At 49.8% G+C, this 24,943-nt stretch overlaps 1 protein-coding gene across 2 annotated transcripts in view; it reads left to right on the top strand.

Moving 5' to 3' along the window:
* The window catches only part of XAB2 (XPA binding protein 2), a 711,598-nt gene that overhangs the window by 246,689 nt on the left and 439,966 nt on the right, over positions 1–24,943 (top strand). For both annotated transcript variants that reach the window (XM_069603869.1, XM_069603870.1), the window contains exon 9: positions 18,007–18,126. In XM_069603869.1, coding sequence (XP_069459970.1) covers positions 18,007–18,126 — 120 coding nt within the window. The remainder of the gene's footprint in view (positions 1–18,006; positions 18,127–24,943) is intronic.

The raw sequence follows: 24,943 nt of genomic DNA on the forward strand, positions 1-24,943 counted from the left end.
TTGTAGAGTGGCGTGCCATTACTTCAGATGTGTGGGTTCTGGAGATCATAACCCACGGCTACTGTCTTCCCTTTCGGCAGAGGCCTCAGGACAATCCACCAGGGAACCTCTCTTTGAAGAGTCCGGATCCGCTCCTTGTGCAGGAAATTCAAGCCCTGCTGGAGAAAGGCGCCATAGAACTGGTGCCTGTAGCGGAGAGGAACAAGGAATGGTATTCCCCTTATTTTTTGATTTCGAAGAAAGACGGGGGATTGAGACCCATCATGGACTTGCGCGGTTTGAACAAACTCCTCAGGAAGGACAAGTTCAAGATGGTTACTCTCTCTCAAGTCCTCCAGGCCCTTCAGCTTCAGGACTGGTTGGTGTCTCTCGACCTCAAGGATGCTTATTTCCATGTGCCGATCCATCCCAAGCACAAGAAGTACCTGAGGTTCGCGGTTGGCGACTCGCACTTTCAGTTTTGGGTCCTGTCGTTCGGATTGACCTCCACCCCGAGGGTTTTCACCAAGCTTATGGTGGTGGTGGCAGCGCATCTCAGGCAAGGGGGGGGATTCATGTCTACCCCTACCTGGACGATTGGTTGATCAGGGCCCGCTCTCCCGAGCAGGTCCTGGATCAGCTGTCAGTCACCTGCCACTCCCTTCACAGGCTGGGCTTCTCCCTCAATTTAAAGAAGTCCCATTTGACGCCAACACAGCGGCTCCAGTACATCGGAGCAGTGCTCGACACTTCCCTGGGGCAGTGTTTTCCTCCCCAGGTGAGGCCTTTTCACATTCATTAGATGGTGCATAAATTTCAGCATGCCCAGGCGCTCCCAACGTTCGAGTTCTTGAGGTTGCTCGGCCTCATGGCATCCTGCATTCTTCTCGTGCCAGAGGCTCGCCTGCGGATGAGATCTTTGCAGTGGGCTCTCAAGATGCAATGGTCGCAGTCCTCCGGCAGGATGTCGGACACGGTTCAGGTGCCGTCCTCGGTCGCCCAGGACCTTCTGTGATGGGCCGTCGAAGGCAACTTGATGAAGGGGGCTCCATTTTGGCTTCCCTGGCCGGAGGTGACGATCGTGACGGATGCATCCCTCACGGGATGGGGAGCTCATGCCAGCGAACTGACAGTCAGCGGTCGTTGGTCTCCGTCGGAGTCCAGACTCCATATCAATCTGTTGGAGCTGAGGGCCGTCAGGTTAGCCCTGAAGGCTTTTCTGCCGACTGTGCGAGGAAAGAATGTCCTGATCCTGACGGACAACACGGTGGCCATGCATTACCTCAACAAAAAGGGGGGGGGCAGGGTCACTTCCTCTGTGCAAGGAGGCGATGCAGCTCGAGTTCTGGGCCATCCAGCAGGAAGTTTCGATCTCGGCAGTTCATCTGGCCGGAGACGAAAACGTGACGGCGGACGCTCTGAGCAGGCAGAGCACGATCTCTCACGAGTGGGAGTTGGCTCAGGAGATTCTCCTGGAGATCTTCGCCCTTTCGGGCCCCCTCAAGTGGATCTCTTCGCTTCCAGTGTCAACCGGAAGTGCGAGAGGTTCTGCTCGCGGGAATTTCCTCCAAAAGGAGCCTTAGGAGACACTTTTGTGGTGGAGTGGTCATTCCCACTGCTGTACCCGTTTCCTCCAGTCCCCGTCATCCCGCAAGTGCTGCGGAGGTTACGGAAGTCCGGTTCCCGGATGATCCTCATGGCTCCGGCGTGGGCTCGGAGGACGTGGTACCCGGACCTTCTCGACTTGTCCATCTGCCCTCCACGTCATCTTCCCTACCGAGACGATCTGCTCTCATGGGAGGGGGGGTCAGGTTCTCCATCCAGAGGTCAGATCCCTCAACCTTCACGCTTGGCTTCTGAAAGGTTGAGGTATAAGGATTGGGACCTCCCTGAAGACGTGATGGAGGTGTTGCTCTCGGCCCGACGGCCAGCAACAAAGTCTCTGTACCGTTGCCGTTGGCGTAAGTTCTGCGACTGGTGCAGAGTTCAGAATGTGGATCCTTTTGCATGTGACATCCCCATGGTTCTGTCCTTTTTACTTTCTTTGGCCCACAGGGGCTTGCAAGTGGGTACCATTAAAGGTTACCTGGCGGCACTGTCCATCTTTAAGCGCTCGTCTGAAGAGTGTTCCTACTTTAAAATCCCTTTAATTTCACAGTTTCTGAAAGGGCTCACTAATGTGTTCCCTCCGTCACCTTTCCTGGTGCCCGGTTGGGATTTGAACCTTGTTCTCAGGTTTCTAACAGGTGCTCCCTTTGAGCCTTTGCACTCTTGTCCTTTGAGACTGTTGACTCATAAAACTGTATTTTTAGTTGCGGTCACTTCCGCTCGCAGAGTGAGTGAGTTACAGGCACTTTCAGTTAAGCCTCCCTTCACTGTTTTCCATAAGGACAGGGTTTTCCTTAGAGTCCGTCCTTCTTTTCTTCCGAAGGTAGTGACGGAATTTCATTTGGCCCAGAAGGTTGTTCTTCCAGCATTCTATCCTCCTCCACATCCTGGTAAGGAAGAGGAGAGTCTCCATAGGCTTGATCCTAGGAGAGCTTTAAGCTTTTATGTTTCACGCATGTCCCGGGTCAGAGTGGATGATCAACTCTTTATTGGTTACGCTGGAAAGCGCTTGGGACAAGCTGTGACGAAACAGACTTTGTCTCGCTGGATTATTTTGGCCATTTCGGAGTGTTACCGCTTGGCGGGTAAGGACCCACCAGCTGGCTTGCGGGCCCATTCTACCAGGGGTATGGCTGCATCTACTGCCCTGCAGAGGGGTGTTCCTATTCGCAACATCTGTGATGCAGCCACCTGGGCTTCAGTACATACATTTGTACGTCACTATTCCCTCGATTCCATCCGAGGACAGGATCTGACCTTTGGCAAGGCGGTCCATTCCTCTGCTATTTGATTGGCAATTCTAAATCTTAATTCTAAATTCTTTCCCTCCTCCTTGCTCTGGTACTGCTTTGGGAGTCTGTCATAGATATGGAATACTTCGGAGGACCCAATCTCCTCGAAGAACAAGTTACTCTCTTACCTGGTAACGTTCTTTCGATGGGATGGTCTGACGACGTATTCCATATCACTCCCTCCCTACCTTCCCCGCTGCAGAATTTCTTATGCGATTGCAGCTTACGTTCTGCAAGGCTTTGTGTCTGACTGGCAGTAGACTAATGTCACACGTTCTGGGGGAAAAAACTACAACTGAGGCTACGGGCGTCGTGCGTCCTACTTATCACATCGGATGACCTCGGACGTCAGAGGAGGTCCTCGACGACGGCGCATCGACGTCATGGACGCAGGACGCAGACGCCGAAAAAAGTTTCCGAAGCAGCACAGCTGTGGTGATTACCTGTCATAGATATGGAATACATCGTCGGACCATCCCACCGAAAGAACGTTACCAGGTAAGAGAGTAACTTGTTCATCTGTTCGCTCTCCGAGTCACAGTTACCAACCAACTTTGTTTACAAGTAAGTAACTTTTGAACACTTGTTATTCTTTTCAATTCAGAACCCTTTTTTTATCCAGTCCTTTCCTTATTCTATACCATAAATTCACTCATAGGCAGAAGAGGGATCCTAGTGGTCTAGGTTCCAGCTGTAACCAGGGTGAGATAGGGTTCAGTTGCAGGCAAAGTCAGAGTTCCAGAGCAGGACTGTTCAAACAAGTAAGTATTTCACTTTAAATTTAGTGGAGGGTCCAGGGACTTCAGAGAAGCACCCTATGAGGATTCCACAGTGGGCCTGGGTGAACTTGATGAGTGGCCTCCCAATTACAGAAAACACCCCAAAGCTATACAGAAATCACAAAGGCTTAAGGTAGGTAAAATACCCCAGCCAAGACAGTACCTCAGCACAGAAGAAGAGTTGCAGCAGTAAGACTTCAGGATCTGTAGCCAAAATCCCAGTTGATGGATTCCTTTGTCAAGAAGATGGAAGACAGGACTTTGGAAGGACTTTTGCAGCAGGGATCACAGGAGAAGGCTTCAGGCAAGAGTTTCCTTTGCAGCTGGATGTGGCCCTGTCTGTTTGGCGCCTTTTCAGGAGCACAGAAGAAGACATAATATCGCTGGTCGAATTCTCGTGATTGGCTGAGGGGACCTTTCGGACCTGAATTGTGCCGCTGGAGATACAGCAGGATTCCCACGAAGTTTCAGGGAGATTCGGAAGACCATGCACCGCACAATGGCTCGAGGTCCCAGGGTATTGGAGCATTGCAGTCCCACAAGGTCCCAGTTTGGCGTGGAATGGCTCAAAATGCAGGTCTTCTTGAGTCTAGTGAGTTTCACAAGGCTCTGGGTTGGGGTTCTTGTTTTCAGAGTCCCCAGGTCAATTGGAAGGAAGTGCAGGCCGAAAATCGTCTAAGCTGTTGTTTCTTCATTTTCCTCTTCGGTTTTAGTTCCAGTGTTTGACTACCTCTTCAGCTTCCATGTTAAGACTTTTATGCAGGAACCTGGCCAATCAAACAGGACAGCCAGCCTTGCAGTTTGAACTGGATTCTCGCAGTCATGCTGGAAGACAAAGGGCTGCAGAGTATTGTACTTCACCCTCGCTTCCTGCCATCACAGACACTCTGGAGCCTGGGTGGGAAATCCACAGGATTCCCGCCAAAGATAAAAATCACACAAGAATTTCCCGCCCTGGATGTCAGTAGATGGAACAAGAAAGGACAAAAAATTCTGAAATGGTGAAAAAAGAAGAATGGGCCATTTTTTTAAAATGAGCATCCATGGGGGCCTTTACCGGGGCTGTGCAAACAGCCTGTGGTAAAGGTGCACCGAATTAATAAAAAGGTTCACTGCCACCAGCCATTGAAGGTAAGTTTGTCTTCGTAACATAAATGTTACATTTAAAATGAGAAAGGGGATACTCAGTATCTCCCTAGCACTCCACATAGGGTGGGGGTTGCTGGTCTTACCTAATAAAATGTAAAAGGGATCCAAAGATCCTTTCTACCCTTGGGAACTGTATTTCTCACAAGGTTAGCCAGAGAAAGTTAAAAGGGGAACCCTTAGAGCAACCTAGCAACAATAGGCACGTATTGCCAAAATGTTGTCAAAGAGGATAACTTTAAAACACACTACGGAGAGACTTAAAAATGACACCCATTAAAAGAGTAAAAGATTCTGTGAGTGTTGAAAAAGGTTACTACTCACAGATGTATAAGCAAAAATAATCTACCAGTAAAGGCAAAATGTTTGGGGTTGACACAGGCCAGGAGGATTTACCATTGCTATGAAAATCTTACCTAACATACACTTATCTGGACGTCTGGCTGATAACAGGGGATTCCCTCAGATTTGCAAGCAAAATACCTAAAGAACAATCTTATTTTAATTTTTATTCATTTAATGTGATATAGTTTACAAGTAAACTTTACACATAATAAATCATACTTCATAATCATACTTAATAATACATTTCCATGGATAAATATAAAAAATAAAAGCAAAACTAAACAGTTCCTAGGAGCTATCATAAAAACAGAAGAGGCGCTAGTCTTCCCCTCAAACGAAAGAGTCCAAAGCATACTGCTGCAAATACTTCAGTATCTGGCCGGTCGCCAAGTAACCGTACGCAAAGCAACACACTTGCTCGGGATGATAGCTTCTTAGGTTTACCTGGTTCCGCACACACGGTTGCGCATGCACCCAATGCAGGAGTGATTAGTGAAACAATGGTCTCGGGCACATGGTCAGTGGGATGATCTAGTGGTTGTTTGGCTAACCCTGGTACAAGCCCTACGCTGGTGTTCAAGGGAAAATCTGTAAAAAGGAAAACCCTTTCACAATCCTCCAGTGCAATCAATAGTTGGAACAGACGCCTCAATCTCCGGATGCAGAGCCCTTTACCTTCACCACACAGCGCATGGCCTGTGGACACAGGTCACAGCCCAAAATCACATCAACCTTTTGGAGCTACTAGCTGTACTGAAGGCCCTACAAGCCTTTCAGGTGCATCTAACAGGTCAAACTGTGCAAATCCTCAGAGACAGCACCACTGCCATGTTTTACATAAACAAGCAAGTAGGCACACACTCTTCAAGTCTGTCCAGGCTAGCCCAAATAATTTACAAGTGGGCACTCAAGCGGAACATGTTCCTAGTGTCTCAACACGTTCCAGGGGATATCAATTCTCTAGCAGACTCTCTAAGCAGAGATCCCCTCCCCAAAGAACACGAGTGGCAACTCAACATAGACATTTTAGACCATATCTTTTCCCTCTGTGGCTATCCTACTTTAGACTTGTTCGCCACAAGCCTAAACGCACAATGCCCAGACTTCACATCTAGATTTCCCCATCCAGGGTCCAAGGGGTACGCCCTGTGGATGGACATGTTAGGGAAATTTGCTTATGCTTTTCCCCCCACACCACTCGTGAGCAGGATAGTGCACACAATGCACCAGGAACAAGTAACCTTGATTCTGGTTGCTCCTATATGGGCGAGACAGCCCTGGTTTCCACATCTGCTCAAGCTGGCGATGTGCGACCCTATCAAGCTCCCCTGCCCGTACAACATGTTGACACCACACCAGGGGGCATCCCTACACCCACAATCCATGAACTTGGCAGCTTGGCTCCTGAAGTCATAGAGTTTGGCCGCTTAAACCTTCCACAAAGGAGTATGGACATCCTCAGAGGCACAAAAACCCAACACCAGGCACTGTTATTTTAATAAGTGGAAAAGATTTGTGATATGGTGCACATCATATTCACTAAATCCATTAGAATGCTGACATTCTACACTACATGTTTAACTTACTGGACTCGGTTGTTCTCCGAACACATCCTAGGTTCTCACCTAAGTTCAATGTAAACCAATCCATAGCACTTCCCACCTTCTTTCAGAATCCATCAAGCTCAGCAGAAAGAAGCTTCCATACACTTGATGTGCGGAGGGCGGTCTTGTACTTTGTTAACAAAACAAAACCCCTAAGGAAAACGGACCAACTCTGTTTCCATAGCGTAGTAGAGAAGGCAACCACATATCAAAGGGTGCCATCTCCAGATGGATAGTCAAATGCCTACAACTCTGCTATTCCCTATCCAAGAAAGTTCTACCTTTCACCTCAAGAGCACGCTCTACCAGAGGTACAGGAGCTACATTAGCTACCTTAGCTTTCATTGCAAACGTCCCTCTCGATGCCATCTGCAAGGTTGCTGTGTGGAGTTTCATCCATACGTTCACACAGCATTACTGCGTTGACACCCACTCTAAAGCAGATTCACAGGTCAGACAAGCGGACCTAAAACATCTTTGCTACTGTACTTTCTAACGTTCCACCTCATTCTGCAGATACTACTCGCTAATCTATGCACAGCATGTGATCTAAGCAGATCCACAAGCTCCAGAAGAGATACATTACTCACCGTAATTGTATTTCTCGTGCTTGTATCTGCTTAGATTCACATGCACCCACCCTTCCACCCTTACTGCAGTAGAACGTGCATAGATAATTTCTTGGTTATCACTGTTTCTGCTTGTTAGGCAAAGTTTGAATGCAGTACCGTCTGGGAATACTACAAACAACTATGACTACAGGTATAGGCAACCCAACCTTTGGTATAAGCTTGTACTACACAGTTTTGGTAGCATGTTGAGCAGCTAGGCTTATCTCAAGAGGGGAAATGTGAGCTGTAGTGGAGTTACACAAAGATTCACAGTTGCAGGTATTCAAATAAACTCTTAAAGTCAAGGTTTCTTGCATAAACAATTCTTAATTTATCAGTCAGTTATAAAGCCTTCTTCAGAAGGGAGCAATGCAATAGTAACACACAAATATATTTCAATACTGAACACTCTGAGTTTCTGAATCAGAAAAGACCTATTTAGGATGGCCCACAGACACAACCTGCAACCACAGGTGACTTCATTAACAAGGGTGTTGGGGGCATTAATATCTTACTGTTGGCATTCAGAACACACATTGTGTTGGTAAAAGGCAAAGATTATTAGTACACAAGAAATCACAATTATTCCCAAGCAGTTCAGATCCTTTTAGAGTTCACTAGAGGAGTCATTCAATTCAATAGGCTAAGCCAAAGTCAATGGACAAAAGTCTTGGATAGGATAAAACGCTTCTGGTAAGTAAATGGAAAAGTCTTTGCACAAGTTCTTATGAGTCTGATGAAAAGACGAATCAAATGTAGGGCCACAAGCTGATTAGGCTTGTGAGTTGTGGAAGTTACACGCACTTCTACAGTAAGAGGTAAGTCCTCTTAGACTTGTTTTACAGTACCTTGGTAAAGAAGAAAAGATGCAGTTGATGACTTCTGTTCCTGTGAAGCTCTGCAGATCTCACTGTTCCTGGGCCTCAGTCGTGGGGACAAGAGGGAGGACGACAGGGGACTCCTGCACTGGGACAGGCAAACTTCACTTTCAGTGGCTGTTTCGTGTTTCAGCTACCGCAAATGGCAACAACACGGTTCCTGGCTGTCAAGGTGGACTGGTCTTCCTTCTGTGGCCCCGCACTCTGCTGAGGGGGCTTAGGCTTGGTCAGTCCTGCTTCGTGGGAGTCCGGAGGATCTTTCAAAACGTTAGGCCAGTTTAAAAGTAACACACGCAATCTGGTGTCCCTCTCCCTGGCTATCTGGTTTCCTGCAGCTACTCTGAGGAAATTCAACCAGCTCTGAGATGGGTGTCCAGGTGGCTTACTTTGGAGGTGATTGGTCCCACCAACTCAAAGGGAGAAGTTGTCCTTGTAGGAACTTTTCTGTCGATGCAAACATGGCGTTTCGGCACTGCAGCAGGGCTTCACTGGGTGTACCAACGGTCCAGGAGTTGCAGCAAGCGTCTTCTTCAAGCTCTTCTTCGGTTCCTTCATCCAGTGGTCGACTCCGCCTTCCAAGCCAAAAGACTCACCTTTTATTCAGTTCTCTTCCCATTCATTCCAGCCTAGCTGTCACTCACCCAGCAGGGAGGCTGTACTTGCCGGACAGTCAGCCAGCCAATCACCACAGAGTGCATTTGGGTCTCCCAGGAGACTAAGCACAGGGAGTTTCGGGCACCTCCCTCGCTTCCTGCCCACTCCAGACACTCTGGAGCCAGAGGCGGGTTTCACTCAGAAACCCTGCCAAAGGCGAAATGAACAAAGAGACCAAACCTGGTTTGGTGCGCAGAGAAACTCTCTAGAAGGACCTTTCCACAAAGATATGGTGAAAAACAAAGACCGAGGACCATTTTGTCAAAGATGAATTTCCAAGATGGCCGCCGGCTTAGAGTGACCGCGCTGACCGAGCTCCCTGTACCCCGAAGGCAAAGAGGTGCCCACCACCCTGCCAGTGGGATAAGTCACACTAAAAGTGCCCCCCGTGTGAGTGATTGGGAGAGCTGGAGGTGGCGAGTGCCGGCGAGCCGTCATCAGAAGCTCGAAGAGAGGCGGCGGCGGTCGCCGGTGCTCGAGACTCCCCGAGCCCGATCCTCGGGAGAGAAGCGGACTCCCGGAATCCGATCCCCTGTAGCAGAAGAGGAGCTGTTGGAGCGGACCCCCTCTCCGGTGGGAGACTTGCGGGGGGCTGCCCCTGAGGAAGCGCCAAGCCCAGTGGGGTTAGCTTCGGCCGAGGAGCATGAACGCGGGAGCCGCGGTGAGGCTGTGGAGGAGCTGGAGTTGCGTCATTGCGCTGTCCCTGGTTGGGGCCTCGAGGGACGGCGCAGCGCATCCCACGGGCCGGCCCTGCTGGCGAGGGGGCTATCGGTCCCGTGCGCTGCTCCCTGCGGGCCCTCAGGGACCCTGGCGAGAATTTGGTGGAGTCGGGGCCCGGGCCCAGCCCCCGGCCGCCCGGGAACGAACTGTCCCCAGATCAGACAGCGCCGGAGAGGGGAAAGAAGAATCCGGCAGAGGGCAGTGAGTGAGGCCATTTGCGGCTCCCCCGGGGGAGGAGGTGAAAATCTGGAGGCCACTGTCACGCCAGGGAGAGAGTCGACCTCGGGGGTGGTATGGCGGGCCCGAGTGCTGGGCTGGCTCTGTAGGGGGAGAGCCCCTCAGAATTCAAGCAGTAAGCTGCGGTGAGGCACAGGGGCACTTGGAATACTGGAAGCAGGCAGTTTATTTTTGACCACCTGAGAGGCCAGACCTGGAGTGGAAGGACTCGGGCAGTGGACCCCGGGGGGCAGTGGAGTCTAGAAGGTTACCCCAGCGGGAAAAGGAACCGCGGGAAAACGAGAGGCCCGGCCCCTACGGTGGGGGCCTTCCTTAAGCACATCCTGGGACAGGGGCCAAGGAGACAGAAGAGAGGGTGCAGGGGGCCATGACTACAAAAGCCAAGGGTAAAGGTGGACGTGCCCCCAGAACACGAGCAATATGTCCGGCGCCCTCCGTTCTTTATGGGCCCCACAGGACACTGGAGCAGGAACGAAAAATGACCAAGAAGGGGCAGCGTTCCCCACTCCATCGGAGGCTGAGCGGGCGTCTGCTTTGATGTCAAAACAGGACTTCTTGGGCGAGATACACAATTTGCAGACCAACCTCGCTAGAACGTTCCAGGACCAATTTCAGCTCATGAGAGCGGATTTGAATGAGTCTCTAGGAGAGATCCAGCAAGAAATGAGACAGTTGGGTGAAAGAAACGATTTGCTGGAGAAAAGTCTACTGGATGTTGATAAAGATGCTACCGCCAAAAGTGAAGCTATCGAAAGACTAGATGTCGCTACTCGGAATCTGGAGGCACAGGTTGAAGATTTGGAAAATAGGTCTCATAGGATTAATATCAGGGTGAAGCTGTTGCCGGAATCGGTTACAGATAAGGACCTAAAAGGAGTGATCCAGGCTATCTTTGCGGACATTCTGGGTATAGACTCCCCGGAACAGGTCGAGCTGGACCGGGTCCACAGGGTGGGAAGGGCTCCGAAAGGAGCAGCGCCAAGGCCAAGGGATGTGGTGGCGGCCTTTGCCAGGTACGCTCAGAAAGAGGCAGTCCTTCGGAAGGCGCGCCAGAGAGAACCGATAACATACCAGGGCCGGCGGATAGCGTTTTATCAGGATTTGGCGAGCTGCATATTAGTAAAAAGGAAACTGATGGGGCCCGTCCTGAAGGTACTCAGTGATAAAGGCATTAGATACAATTGGACCTTTCCGTTCGGCCTTGTGTTTGAATGGGAGGGAATGTTAAAGCGCATTACAACAGTACAGGAAGGAGCCGATCTTCTGCAGGTCGACCTGGAGGGTATCCCCGAGCGGGGCTCCCCTCATGCAAACAAGCCTAGGCCTAGGTTGTGGACTTGAAAATGGTCTACAGTGGGGGAAAAAAGAAAACGGCCTCAAAAGGGAGCTCAGTTACGTCTCTCAGGGATGACCGAGGAAGTGGAGTTGGGCGCGCAGGGTGGGGTCCTGAACGCCAGGCGTGATAGGGGTGGTGGGCCTCGTAAGGGTTCAATGGAAAGGGAGGGGGGAGAGGCGATTAGTGGTGAGAAGACCATCTTGGGACGAATAAGGGCAGAATTGTCCGTGGGGGTTGGGGGGGGGATAGAGGGGGGAAGGGACGGACTCACCCTAAGTTGGGGTTGCAGGGTGGGGAGGGAGGTGGGGAGGGAACCACAGCGCTCATTGAGAAGGGACGAGCCTGGGAGAATGGCAGGGCAGTGATGAGGAGGGGAGAAGGAGAGGGCAGTCCTGTGCCCGCTGCGGGAGAAGTGGGGAGGAGTGCTGACGGGCGTTTTCCGGGTAAGTCGAGTGTTGAGCGGAGGAAGAGGCCAGAGACCTTTGGGGCGTTCAGGTGGCTAACACATAACGTGAGGGGGCTGAATTCCCTCCTTAAACGGAAAAAAACGGGAGCAATTTACTAGATCCCATAAGCCAGATGTGCTGGCACTGCAGGAGACCCACCTGCGCCGACAGGACCAGGGCTGCCTGCGTTTGATAGGCTTCCCGCAATTATTGTTTGCATCAGGCCCAACAAAAAAAGAGGGGGTAGCCCTGGCCTTCGGGAGAGGGATTAACTTTAGATATCCTTAGGGACAGGGACGGGAGGTATATTATGGTTAGGGGGGAGATACAAGGCGTGTGCTATACCATCGCTTCAGTGTACGCCCCCAATGCAGGTCAGGATCAGTTCCTGCGGGAAACTGAGTACCCTGGAGGACTTCGCGAGAGGGCAAGTGATATTGATGGGAGACTTCAACCTTGCTCGGGATAGAGGGCGGGACAGATCGCAGCGGGACAATGTGGGAGGTGGCGCGGTTGCTTCTCCCCAATTAAAGGAGAGATGGGAGGAGGCCGGGTTAAGATATGTTTGGCGAGCTCTCGGGGGAAGAGGAGGGGTTTACCTTCCTATCTGACATCCACAAAACCCAGTCACGTATTGATTACATTTGGGTATCTGCCAGTTTGTTGGGAAAAGTGGAGGCCGTGGAGGTGGGCCCACTGTGGATAGCTGACCACAAGGTAATGCTGATGACCATGCATCTCGGGGGCGGCGGCCGGGGGTCTGGAGTTGGAAGTTTCCGGGGGAACTCTTGAGGGATCACGTGTTGAGGGAGGAGATCGGGGGCAGGATCCAGGATTTCTTTGTGAGAAACAATGGCTCGGATACCAGTCAGAGTATGAGGTGGGACGCCTTCAAGGCGAACTTAAGGGGGGGAGCTCATTGGAAAGGGAGGTCGAGGCAGCCAGAGCACAGGTACAAGAGAACCCCACGAGAAAGACCTATAGGGGGAGTATAGGCTTGTGGAGGGACAGTTGGGGATCCTAAGGACCAAAAAAGCAGAAGACGCTATGTTGAGGGTGCGGCAAGGATTCTATGCCAAGGCTAATAAAGTGGGCTCCCTTTTGGCCCGCCTTCTGAGGGGACAGAAGGAGCAGAAGGTTATATCGGCAATCAAAGATGTCGAAGGTAGGAGGCTTACGAGGGCTGAGGAGATACGGGAGAGGCTAGTGGAGTTTTATGAGGAGGCGTACACTTCGCAGGCCCCGCACCCTCAGCCGCACATGCCCCTCCCATGCCTATCTGAGGAGGAGGGTGAAGAGCTGGGTCGTCCCATTTCCGAGGATGAAGTGCGGTCCGTAATCGCGTCTCTTCCGCTCAATAAGGCCCCCGGGCCAGATGGCTTCCCGGCCTCCTTCTATAAAATGTATTCTCACCAGCTGGTTCCACATTTAACAGAACTATTCAACACGTTTCGCGGTGAAGGCGGGATCACCCCTACAATGGAGGAGTCCAAAATCTCCCTTATCCATAAAGTGGGGAAAGACCCGGAGGACTGCACCTCCTACCGCCCGATCGCTCTTATCAACACCGAGGCAAACATTTTCACTAAGATATTAGCGAGGCGCCTGGAAAAGCATTTGCCTTCCCTTATTCACCAGGACCAGGCAGGATTTGTGCTGGGAAGGCAAATTTCTGATAAAATCAGGAGGGTAGCCCACCTGGTGGAGAAATCCCGTAAGACGAACACTTCGGCGATCCTGATGGCGCTTGACGCAGAAAAAGCGTTCGATCGAGTGGAGTGGTCGTTCCTATTTCAGGTGATGGCGAAAATGGGCCTAGGGTCGGGGTTCATTAATTTGGTCACTGCCAACTATAAAAATCCCACCTCGCATATCTTGGTGAACAGAGAGATGTCTAGGCCATTTCGGTTACGGCGGGGGACAAAACAGGGGTGTCCCCTCTCTTCGTTGCTTTACGCAATATACCTGGAACTGCTTCTTCAGGCAATAAGAGAGGCGGACGACATTATGGGGATACCGTTTGGGGGGGCCCAGCATAAGGTAGCAGCGTTTGTGGACGATATGTTACTCTTGCTAACAAATCCAAAGTGGTCCATTAAGGCCAGCATAGAACTACTTGCCAAATTTGGGGAGGTGTCTGGACTGCGTGTCAACCTACAGAAGTCCGAACTATTGAACCTGTCTTTGGGGGAGGGGGAAGCGGAAGAGACGAGGGCGCTCTCTCCGTTTAAGTGTAGTCCGGCTGGGCTTCGTTATTTAGGGGTCAGGATAACGCCCTCGCTATCGGGCTGGGTTGGGGCAAACTATAAGCCCATATTAGGGGCAATCAAAAAGGATTTGAGGAAATGGGGGCCCGGAAGATTTCCTGGCTGGGGGAGGGGGGCGGTTCGAAAAATGGTTACTCCGTCTATTATATTTGTTTCAGGCTATTCCTTTACCGGTCCCAGAAACCTTCTTTAAAAAATTAGATTGGGCGATCAAGGACTTTGTCTGGGACGGCAAGAGGCCACGCCTGTCCAAACGCTTACTAACTGCCTCTAGAGAGAGGGGGCTGGCTTTCCCCGATTTTCGCCGCTATTACGAGGCCGCGCAGCTCAGAGTGATCAGGGAATGGTTCTCGGCGGAATATCTCAAACACTGGGTAAAAATGGACAGAGCTGTTGCTCAGCGCCATTTGGGAGAAGTGTTGTGGCTCCCACGGAGATTGAGACCACCCCACCTTTACTTAAGTGCAATCACGAAGGGAGTGGTGGATAACTGGGATAGGGCAGTGGTTAGGAGAGGAATCACGACCCTCCCCTCTCCATTTACCCCGATCTTTAAAAATGGTGACTTTACCCCAGGACTAGAGGAAGGGGCGTTTTGAAAATGGGAGACTGGGGGTTGTAGTACCCTGAGGGGCATGTTTAGCGGGACAGGAGTTAAAATGTTCGAGGAATGTAAGCGGGAATTCGGGATAGGAGAGCGGGAGAGACACCGATATTTCCAGATCAGGCACTGGGTAATGTCTGCAGAGGTAAGAAAGGCTGCGACCCGGGATTTGACTCAATTTGAAAGATTCCTTCTTACTCACGATGGACCTAAGGGGTTAATATCCGACCTCTATAAGCAGCCAGAGCTTACCGGCTTGCACCCTTCCTGGGCGTATATGAGGAACTGGGAACTACAATCAGGAGTCAGTTTAGGGCTTGAGGGTTGGGAGAGGTTGTGGAGACAGATCCCGAAACTGGCAAAAGCAGTGCAACTACAAGAGGCATGGTATAAGTATATATACAGTTGGCATTATACCCCGGCCCGCCTGCACGGGATCTATCCGGCTAAATCAGGGGAGTGCTGGAGAAGGTGTGGGGGAGAGGGTACTGCGGCACATATATGGTGGGATTGTCCAATGCTCCAGCCTTTCTGGAGCGATCTCGCACGGGGCCACTCCCAGTATCTGGGGAAGGGCGACCGTTATGATCCCCGGGAGATACTTTCGGGTAGGGGTGGTCAGGAGGAAGTGGGGGGGAGGCAAGGTCATCCCAAAGCGAGAGTAATCTCTACTTTGGCGGCAGTGGCTCTCATCGCACAGAGGTGGAAGTCTCCCTCAATCCCGACAGAACAAGATTGGCTGAGGAAAATGTGGGACATTGTCTCGATGGAATGGGCTACGTATGCAGTTATCAACAAGTTGGAGAACTTCTCAGCGGAGTGGGTAGAGACGCTGGCCTATTTGAGAGGGGAATTTAGGGAACATTGGTGTCCTCAAAGACTCAAGCTGCTTGATATATATGGTTAAGGGGTGGGAAAAGAACTGACGGGGGGGGTCCTGAGGAGGCTGTGGAGTGGGAGGGGAGGAGAGGGGGTTGTTTGTGTTGGTTTACAGTTCATTTATATGCATTACGGTGAAAATAATAAAAAGAAGTTAAAAAAAAAAATATGGCTTTGCGCCATTTTGAAAAGATGGCTCCCGCAGTTAGCGTTACCGGAGCTGCGAACAGCCGCGGCAAATGCAAACCATGGTAGTTCTGAACGAAACCACTGCCACCAGCCATTCTGGGAGGAAAGGGTAACATACAAATGTTACATGAGCATTTAGACACAGGGGATACTAAGTAACCCCTCCAGCACTCTATTGTAAAATAGGGTGTGCTGGGTCTAGCAAGTACAATGCTAAGTAAAGTCAATTTCGCTTTACTGCTCTGGGAAACAGTAGTTTATCCCAGAGAAGGTATTTAAACATTGGGAAATCTGAAAAGGCTTCCCTGTGCCACTGCACTGGAGGTGCTGTGTGACACAATGTAAAAGATGATGCATATGCAGTTTGTTAGACTCCATAGGCATCCTCTTTTAGGCAAAAGAAACACAGAGGTAAAGAGGTAAAATTCACATGAAAATACATTAGAGATTGGGAAAAAGGGTCTCACTCTCTCCAGGTTAAAACAAATCAAGTCCTCAAAATCTAGCAAAGTTGCTGGGGCTCTCTAAGGTGGAGGGAATTAGCACATTTTTGAGAATTCTCCCTAACACTGCTTTATCATATCTGTACTCACTCTACGCTTCATGCAACCTCATGTCAGAAACAAACAATCTGAGGGACCTCGACGAGTGAAGGACTATGGGTACAGTACACGTCACATTAGGGATAGTTTTACTAATGACGTCCGGTCGATGTCCGTTTTCAAGCTTATTTAGGCTAAGTTTTTTATTTCGCATATTTGCGCCTGGCCCTTGCCCTACTTGACACAGTGTACCATTTGCAATATGTCAACTGAGAAATCTACAGATCAGGTGTAGAGGGGCACAGATAACGGGGTATTTCCATGAGGATTCATGTAAGGTGTAATGTTTCTTAAAGGTATCAACTCGTTTCCTTTTGGATCAACATTCTATTCAACCCTTGGCTAAACGGGACAAGCAAATTGAACTAACTTTATAGTTAACTCGCTGTCATTCCGGTAGATCTGATGGCCCTCCACTCAAGCAGATGGTCCATTTTCTCTTCTTGCAATATTTCCTTTGGATCTTTGAACCGTCTCTAGTACTCTTCTTCCCATGGATATTTTTCCTGGATCCACGAGGTATTAAGTGAGCTTTGGATCAAGTATTACAATTTTGGTCCTACCTAAATTTACACTTTAAAAGTTATGTTCTACACTTTTTCTATGGGTCTGTATTTTTCACATTGTGGTTTATCCTTGTTTTGGCTTTGGTTTGAAATCATTTACTACCTTCCAATGCTTTGTTTTATTATCGTTTGTGAATTTGAATTCATTTTAACATTATGCCATGGGGGTCCAAATTAATGTGGAGTTTTCTTGTTGGCCTTACAGATTTTGTTTGTGCGTATTTTTCCTCACTTTGTACAATATTGTCACTTTCACCTTTTCTCCCATCCCTTACATACACGTTAGTTTTTGACCACAAGGTCTAAGGTCTTACAAGTATACCAGGATAAGGTTGTGTCTTTAGGGCACTCTACTCAGGTATTCAGTTTCCTTGGTCTCCCCATCCCATGTAACTTTGTCAGGTGCCTACCTTATGCAGTAGGCCCACATATAGACAATGGGGTTAGGTGAGTCCTTTATAGACAGTACTGTGTTTATAATCCACAGGGATTAGTCCAGTAATGAAGCAGAAAGCCATGCGATGGAACAGTACTCAGCATTCCAATCTCTAGACAATGATTTTCAGTGGCCTAAAATACATCTTTTTTCAACCCATGGGACACGTTTTTGATTCATTGGAACAACGATCTTCATTCATTGCTGCCATTTCCTCTAATTTACAAGGTCCTTTGAAAAGTAAAGAACTGCCGAATGATTTTAATAGATCCTTATTGAATGAGAAGGGGTCAGTTCTTAGAATATAAACTGATGTCCCATTCTACTCCTATGTTACTTCTCTTGCACCGAGATGCTAACATGTCTATAGCTTTCCACAGTGCCTTGACACACTAGACATGTTACGTTGGGGACTGCATAACCTCTCCCATGATGGCAATAGTAAGGTAGAGTATAGAATCACCCCATGCCCCCACTTCTATTTCATGACTTGCAATAATTCCTCCCCATCACATCCGGTGCTGTCTGGCATTGCTGTGCTCCCGAAAGGCATGGCTTTGCAGTACATTGATTATTAGTTATATGTTTTCTGTAGTCCTTCCTTAATTTGTTATTTAATGGGTATGGACTCTGTTACAAGTCATGGTGTCGCTTGCAATATGTCCGACCTTTCTTCTGGCTATTGCATTTTTTCTGTTAAGCACATTTGGAAAAATCGGTTCTAGTAACAACCTGTCACAATTTGTCCTTTCTGTGCTTGGATATGGGGAGTTCTTTTCTGTTTTTCCCTCTATCTGTCTAGTTTCAGAATTGTCATTTTTTATTTAGATTATCAACACCTACACCGAAGCAGTTCAGACGGTGGACCCTGCAAAAGCCACTGGAAAACCGCACGGGTTGTGGGTGGCCTTCGCCAAGTTCTATGAAGAAAACGGCCAGATAGAGGATGTAAGTTAATAAAATGTGCTCATGTTCAGCACATCCCCACCATTTGGGTGTTCACATGAAACAGGAGTGAGGCGGCTTGCCTCTATTAATTTGGAGGGTGTAAAATATTTGAACGGTATATGGGATGTGATTGCAGGGGGTTTTGGGGAACCCCAGCTGTGTGTGTGGGTGTGGGTGTTGGTGTGCGCATGCATGGTCTTTTGTGACACCAAACCATTCACTAATCAGCTCCCTGGAAGTACTCCTGAAGTCGATGAGAGAAGAGGATGATGTTGGGGATCCTTACTGAGCAAGGGGAACCTGTTTAAGGCACCCCTGTTTCCTTGGCCTTGCATGGTCTGCCTGACCCAACACAAGGCTTAATATTAGCAGTGTTGCATCGCGAGTCACATGCAATAATGTGTTGATTTTCATTTTGTTACTGTGATATCATTTCAGATAAGTATCACATTTGTAATTCTGTCCAGAGATCCTGGACCGCACACAGAGCCTACACAAAAAGAAAAGCAGAAACTCCAGATGCATGCGCACATTTTGAAGGGACTGCTGTCAGACTGTGACTAAAGGATTTAACCCATCCATTCTTTCCTTTCTCCTCTGTTCCCCTGCATTTTTTCTTTACTTATTTGATCCCATTTTTCACCCTTTCTTGATTTTCTTAGCCTTCTGTGTTTGCTCGTCTCCCCTCTATCCTGCAATCTTAATAACGTACTCTCGCCTCTTGCCCATCTCTTCATATCTCTCCCCTTCATTCATCTGTTCCTCTCACACCTCTTCTCTTCCTCCTAAATCTATTGTCCTCTATTAGCCTCTCTACTCTGCCAACCTTTTATGAGCTCTTCATTCCGCTTTGGCTACAGTGTGCTTGGGTCTGATAGGCTATCATGAGTGCATTTACAAGACTATGGTGAGCATGTCTGTGATATGCAATGTGTGCCCACGTGAACATCTGTCTGCATCCTTGTGTATGTGCGCGTGTGAAAGGCTACAGTGTGTTTGTGTGAGTGAATGATGCTGGCTCCGTGTGGGTGTGAAAGTCTACATTGCTCATGCATGTGAAAGGCTGCTGTGCTAGAGTATGTGAAGCTGCAGTCGTCATTGTACATGTTACAATTTCTGCACATTCCTATTAGAGCATCAAAATCTAAGATCATGGTTAACCCTGCTTTGGCAGATTTTAGTGTTATGACCAAACATGCACAGTGCGTAGGCTGGACTTTTTAATTGTATGTATAAGCTATAAGATGGGAACTCGATAGTAAATGTGCATGCTGACATATGACCTTCCATAAATCATAAGGTTTGCATTCTTTGAAAGCAGGTTCAAGTAAATGATTTGCGTGCCTCTGGAAAATATGTTAAGCACAAACCCTATGGTTGTAGCTTTCTTGTCCAATTATTGAATGGAATACTACAAGAATCAGAATGCAAAGTAATGAGAACCTAAATTGGAAATGTACTGTCAAGACTTAGACACACCAGCAAAATGTACTGTATGATACGGTCACCTTCTTGTAGTCATTGATAAAATAACGCTGTTTACTTTTCCTTCACATAATATGTAATAGCAGAGTGTTGTTGAGGAAAGTCTGGAATTGAAAATTGTATTTACTCACCTAGCATATTGCTGCAACATAACATTGAGCAGGTACTGCAAACTGCTGTGTTTAAAGAACTCTTTTTGCCCGTGGGAGGCATAGGCTTTACAGCACATGTCCTTGCGATGAAGGCTCTTCGCCTATTGTGTAGCTATGCTCGCCTCCCATCTCTCGGTTCTGGTGTGTTTCCCTTTTGGCTTATGTAAGGATGTTTTAGGCTCACTCACGCTTGCTTAGGAAAAGCAGCTTTAGCAGACTTAATTCCTCATACTCTAAGCATGCTCGCCTGCCTCAGACCGTGTGTGATCCTCTAAGGAGTATATTCAGCTCCACTAAAGGTATCAGTTTATGCTGCCCTTTCTGATAACACTGTCTTAACATGTGAGAACGGAGCTGAATTTTGAACAAAGACGTGTATAGTTGCGCTTTTTTCCTTGCGTGTAACATTGTTTCAGTATGTTTCCATGGCCTGTCTGGACCTCCCCTTCCACTGAAATGCATGTGTTCATTTGGGTTTAAGAGAACGGTGCATGGAGGGTGAGGGGTTCTCACTTGTGTCAGAGTTTCGTACTGTTGGTTTGTTGTTGTCCTGTTGCTTTCCTTCTACTAATAAATAGTTCACCAATCCACCGGAATAGTCAGTGGTAATTTTTCCACTACAGTGCATACTTAAAAGAAACAATGGCTACTCCAATGATCCATTATTGATAATGAGCTTCCCATTTAAATGCTCAACCTATAGCATGGAATGTGTTAAGTATTTGCTAGTCCCTAGTAGGAATCCCTTTTGATTTTGCCAGGATCCCAGTGTCCGGTATACGGAAAAAATAGACCACTCACTATTCCGGTGGATTGGGGAACAATTTATTATGTAAAACAAAACCACTGACAGCATAAAACTAGTGAGAACCCCATCCATTCTCTTATACCCCAAAGAACACATGCATACTCCTATGTTGCGTCCCCTTTCCTCCATACTTGTGGGACATCTCTTCGTCCTGTGGGACGGGACAGGAGCACTTTGTAAAAAGCATCCACATTTTTTTCAAACATTTGTCCCTCCTCTCTTTCCTGCGCGGGACCCGGCATGTGGCCGTAACCCCGCCCACCTTGGCTCTGCCCCACGCATCGGCCATCAGTCCTTTTCTCCGCTCGATCGGGGCCGGATGCACTTGCATCCTCAGAAGATTTTCTTCCCTTTTTTCCTCTCTGGCTCTCGCTAGTGTTCGTTTACTAGTCTGTCTGTCTTTCAAATGAGACTTTCCAGATTGTTCATTGTGTCACCGTCGCTTCGCGAGGGCGGATCCCCATCTTCTTTGTTTAGAGTGTTTGGGTCCGGAACACTGTTGGGACTCATGTTTTAACTGTGACTCCCTTTCGGTCCGGGCACTTCAACGTCGGTTGGAGCGGTGGGAGGAGGTGTTCCGACAAACTCCTCCTCCACATTTTCAGGCGTTCATCGACGAGAAGAAAAAACACCCGGTAACTTCTTTACTTTTCAGGGCACCCCGACCGGGGGATACCTTCCCGGGTTCCTCTCGGTCCGGGAGGGGCATTGATCGCGCTGTTACCGGGGTTCGCCCTGAGGTGCTTAATAATTGGGCCTAATAATTCTACCAGAGTTTTCTCCGAGGGTCTCCGTAAGAGGCCTGTGAACACCGGAGTACACTCTGAGGCCCCTCCTTTGGGGGCTGTATGTAGACCCAGTTCTACTGAGTCGTGGGGTACCGGAGTTCGCTCTGAGGCCTCTCTGTCGGCTTCCCTCAAAAAGAAAACCGGGGTGCACCCCGAGGCCTTGGCTGGGCTTGTAGTTACCGAACGGATGTTCGAGGCCCGCGCAGAAAAGGCTGTTACCGGGCCTGGGTCCGAGGTCCCTCGTACAGAGGCTAAAGCTACCAACAGTTCTGAGAGGCCGGTCAAGGCTTTGTCAGTGAAAGCGCACCGTTCCTGCTCTTGTGGTGACACCAGATCTGTTGAGGGGGCAAAGAAGCAAAGTTCTTCTTTTACCGGCAGTGCCGAGGTCCTTCCTTCGAAGGCTCAGTTGGCGGTTGGTATGTCACAAAACATTCCAGGCCTCATAGTACCGGCTCGGCCGAGGTTCCTTATGTTAAGGCTAAGATTAAGACCCCTGATCCATCGACGGGGACCCCTGCCTCACTTCCTCACGTGCCGCAGTTCCCCTCAGATGAGGACAAAATGGCGCCCGTTCCCGCCACAACCACGGCGGCCATTTTAGGTGCTACCCCTACAACTATGCCATCGGCTTCTGGCATAGGGCTCAGTCTCTTGGGTGAACCTAAGGTCCCTTGTGCGCATCCTTACCGGCCGGTTTATGATTGGAACGCCCTGATGCCTCTTCCGCGCAATGTTTTGTTGCCCGCGGGGGCGGCTCCTTTGATTTATCTGGATACGTCGGTGGATGGGCCGGTGTGGCACCCTTCCCCGTTACGTCCCTGGATTTATCCACCTCATGAGAGGCCTCCTCAAGTCCCGAAACAATCTCCTGAGGATGCCTTTTTCGGTAAATTTCAAGCGCTTATGCGCATCGACCCCATGAGGGAATATTTCAATGGGCTTTTCAAGGAGATATGTCCACCGGCGCCTCCGGCTCCACCTGTTCCTCCGGTGGTTCTGCCGCCGCCTCCCTTGCCCATGGTGCCCCCCCCCCCGGGTCTGCCGCCTTCGCCCCCAGTCGACAAGGCAGTGCCTTACACGGCTCAGCAGGAGCCTGACCTGTCAGATGACCCTCAAGACGATCAGGACAATGAGGACCTTCCCCGCTCTATCAGAGCCTTTCATGACCGGGTACTGGACATGATGAGTTTCTTAGATGTTCCGATGCCCGAGGCACCCGCTCCGTAGGAGGGTATGCTTTCTGGGGCATTCACCCTGTCTCCTTTGGAGTGTACCGGCCTGTTCCTGCAGAAGGCCGTTCTGGCCGAGGGCCGAAGAGTCTGGGAAAAGCCACACTCAGGACTTCCCGGTCGAGAAGCTGGAATATTTCAAAGGAGGCCTTTCCGATGCCAGGGTCTTGGCCCAGGATCTCCTGGAGGCTGCTGCTCATCACGTAGACACCTTGGCTCGGGGCCTGATGCTTGGGGTTGATACCTCACGGCAGGCATGGCTGCATGCCACTAAATATTCTAAGGAAGTGCAAGACAAGGTGTTGGACCTTCCATTCGATGGTAAGGAACTTTTTCATTCTTCTACCGATGTAGAGCTCACCCAAACCAAGGATAGCACTCAAGACGGCTAAATCATTGTCTGTTCTGGTTAAAGTTCCTTTCAAATCCCAGAGACCGTTGTCACAAAGTCGACCTTCCTCTGGTTTTAGGGGCTTCCTCGACTGCAAATCTCGCAGAGTGGATACTCCTGCAGGGAATAACCGCCGTAGACAACAGCGTACGCGGTTTTTCTCCCGATCCTCAGCCTCCTCATCAGGTTCAGGTGGCACCGCCACTGATAAGCCTGCCAAATGAGGGTTTTCCGCGCTTGCATGAGACCCCGGTGGGAGGACGCATTGCGTCTCATTGGGAGGCGTGGCACACCATCACAGAAGACAGATGTGTCTTGTCAGTCGCTCGAGCGGGCTTCTGCTTACCTTTACCCCCTACTCCACCCCTCAACCCTCCTTTTCAGCTGTCAGGCACACCCTCCCTCAAGGCCTAGGTTCAGAAACTTCTAGACCTCAGAGCTGTGGAACCCGTTCCCCTTGAGGAGCGAGGGGAGGGCTTCTACTCCCGGCTGTTTACGGTTCCCAAACCCAACCAGGCTGGCCTGCGCACCATCTTAGACCTTTCCCAGTTCAATCTTTTCCTACCCCAAGAGAAATTCAAGATGATCACGCCCGGCCAGATACGCTCCTCTTTGCAGATGGGCGATTGGCTCAGTGTGGTGGATCTTCAGGATGCGTACATGCATATCCTGATTTGGAATCCACACAGGAGATACCTCTGCTTCTCTTTGGGAGAGGAGCACTTCCAGTTTCGGGTGCTTCCTTTTAGCCTCAGCTCGGCGCCGCATGTCTTTACGAAGATGATGTCGGTGATTGCGGCCTATCTTCGTCTCCAGGGTATCCATGTGTATCCTTATTTGGACGACTGGTTTACGCAGCCCTTGTCTGTTGGCAGCAGCGGGCAACCTCCAGTCTCTCCTTCAGCTCCTGTTCCATCTTGGGCTGTCGGTGAACTGGCAGAAATCCTCCATGACGGTCTCACAGGACCTGATCTTCCTGGGTTTTCGTTGGAACACGATCGACTGCAGAGTGTATCTGACCGGGGACAGAATGGCGGATCTGTTGGCCACATGTCAGATGTTTGCGCAGTCGGAGAGCATGTCGGCCTGGTGGTTCCAGAGGCTTCTGGGCCTCATGGCCTTGTGTGTACTGGCTCTTCCTCTTGCTAGTCTCAAAATGAGACGGACCCAGATGGCTCTTCGGAATTCATGGCGTCAGGCAGTGAATCCGGATTCCATGCGGATAATGATTCCGGATTCCATGAGAGTGGACCTGGATTGGTGGTCATCTCTCAGCAATCTGTCTGGGGGCGCTGGGTTTCAGGACCCGGTCCCCACGGTGACGATCACAACGGACTCCTCCCTCCTCGGGTGGGGTGCGACGTTAAATCTTCTTCAGGTCTCGGACCTCTGGTCGCCTCAGGACAAGCTCCTGCACATAAATCATTTGGAGCTTCTGGCAATCTTCCTAGCGCTCAGGGCGTTCAGACCGCTCATTGTTAACAAGGTGGTCCGCATAAGAACGGACAATGTGGTATCAATGTATTACATAAACAATCAAGGGGGAACGAAGTCTCCCCCCCCTCGTGGACCTGGCCATCCAGATTTGGGAGTGGGCCGTGCTTCATGGTGTCTGGCTGCTTGCAGTGCACATCCCGGGCCAGCTGAATGTCACAGCGGATGCCCTCAGCCGGCGGACAGTGGTCAGTTACGAGTGGCAGTTGAAGGCAGAGGTCCTATAATGGATTTTCTCGCGTTGGGACACACCAGAGGTGGACCTCTTCGCCACGGCGGTGAACAAGGAACTTCCTCGGTAAGCCTCCAAAGGGGGGCTGGGAGCCTCCTCTCAGGGGGGATGCTCTCGAGATTCCATGGCACAACATGAGAGCTTACGCCTTCCCGCCTCTGCCTCTAGTTCACCGTGCAATTTGGAAGTTGAAGAACTCTGTGAACTGTTCCCTTCTACTGATAGCCCCGTGGTGGCC

Source organism: Ambystoma mexicanum, chromosome 3q, assembly GCF_040938575.1.
Source record: "Ambystoma mexicanum isolate Mex_15411 chromosome 3q, UKY_AmexF1_1, whole genome shotgun sequence".
Classification (NCBI taxonomy): Eukaryota; Metazoa; Chordata; class Amphibia; order Caudata; family Ambystomatidae; genus Ambystoma; species Ambystoma mexicanum.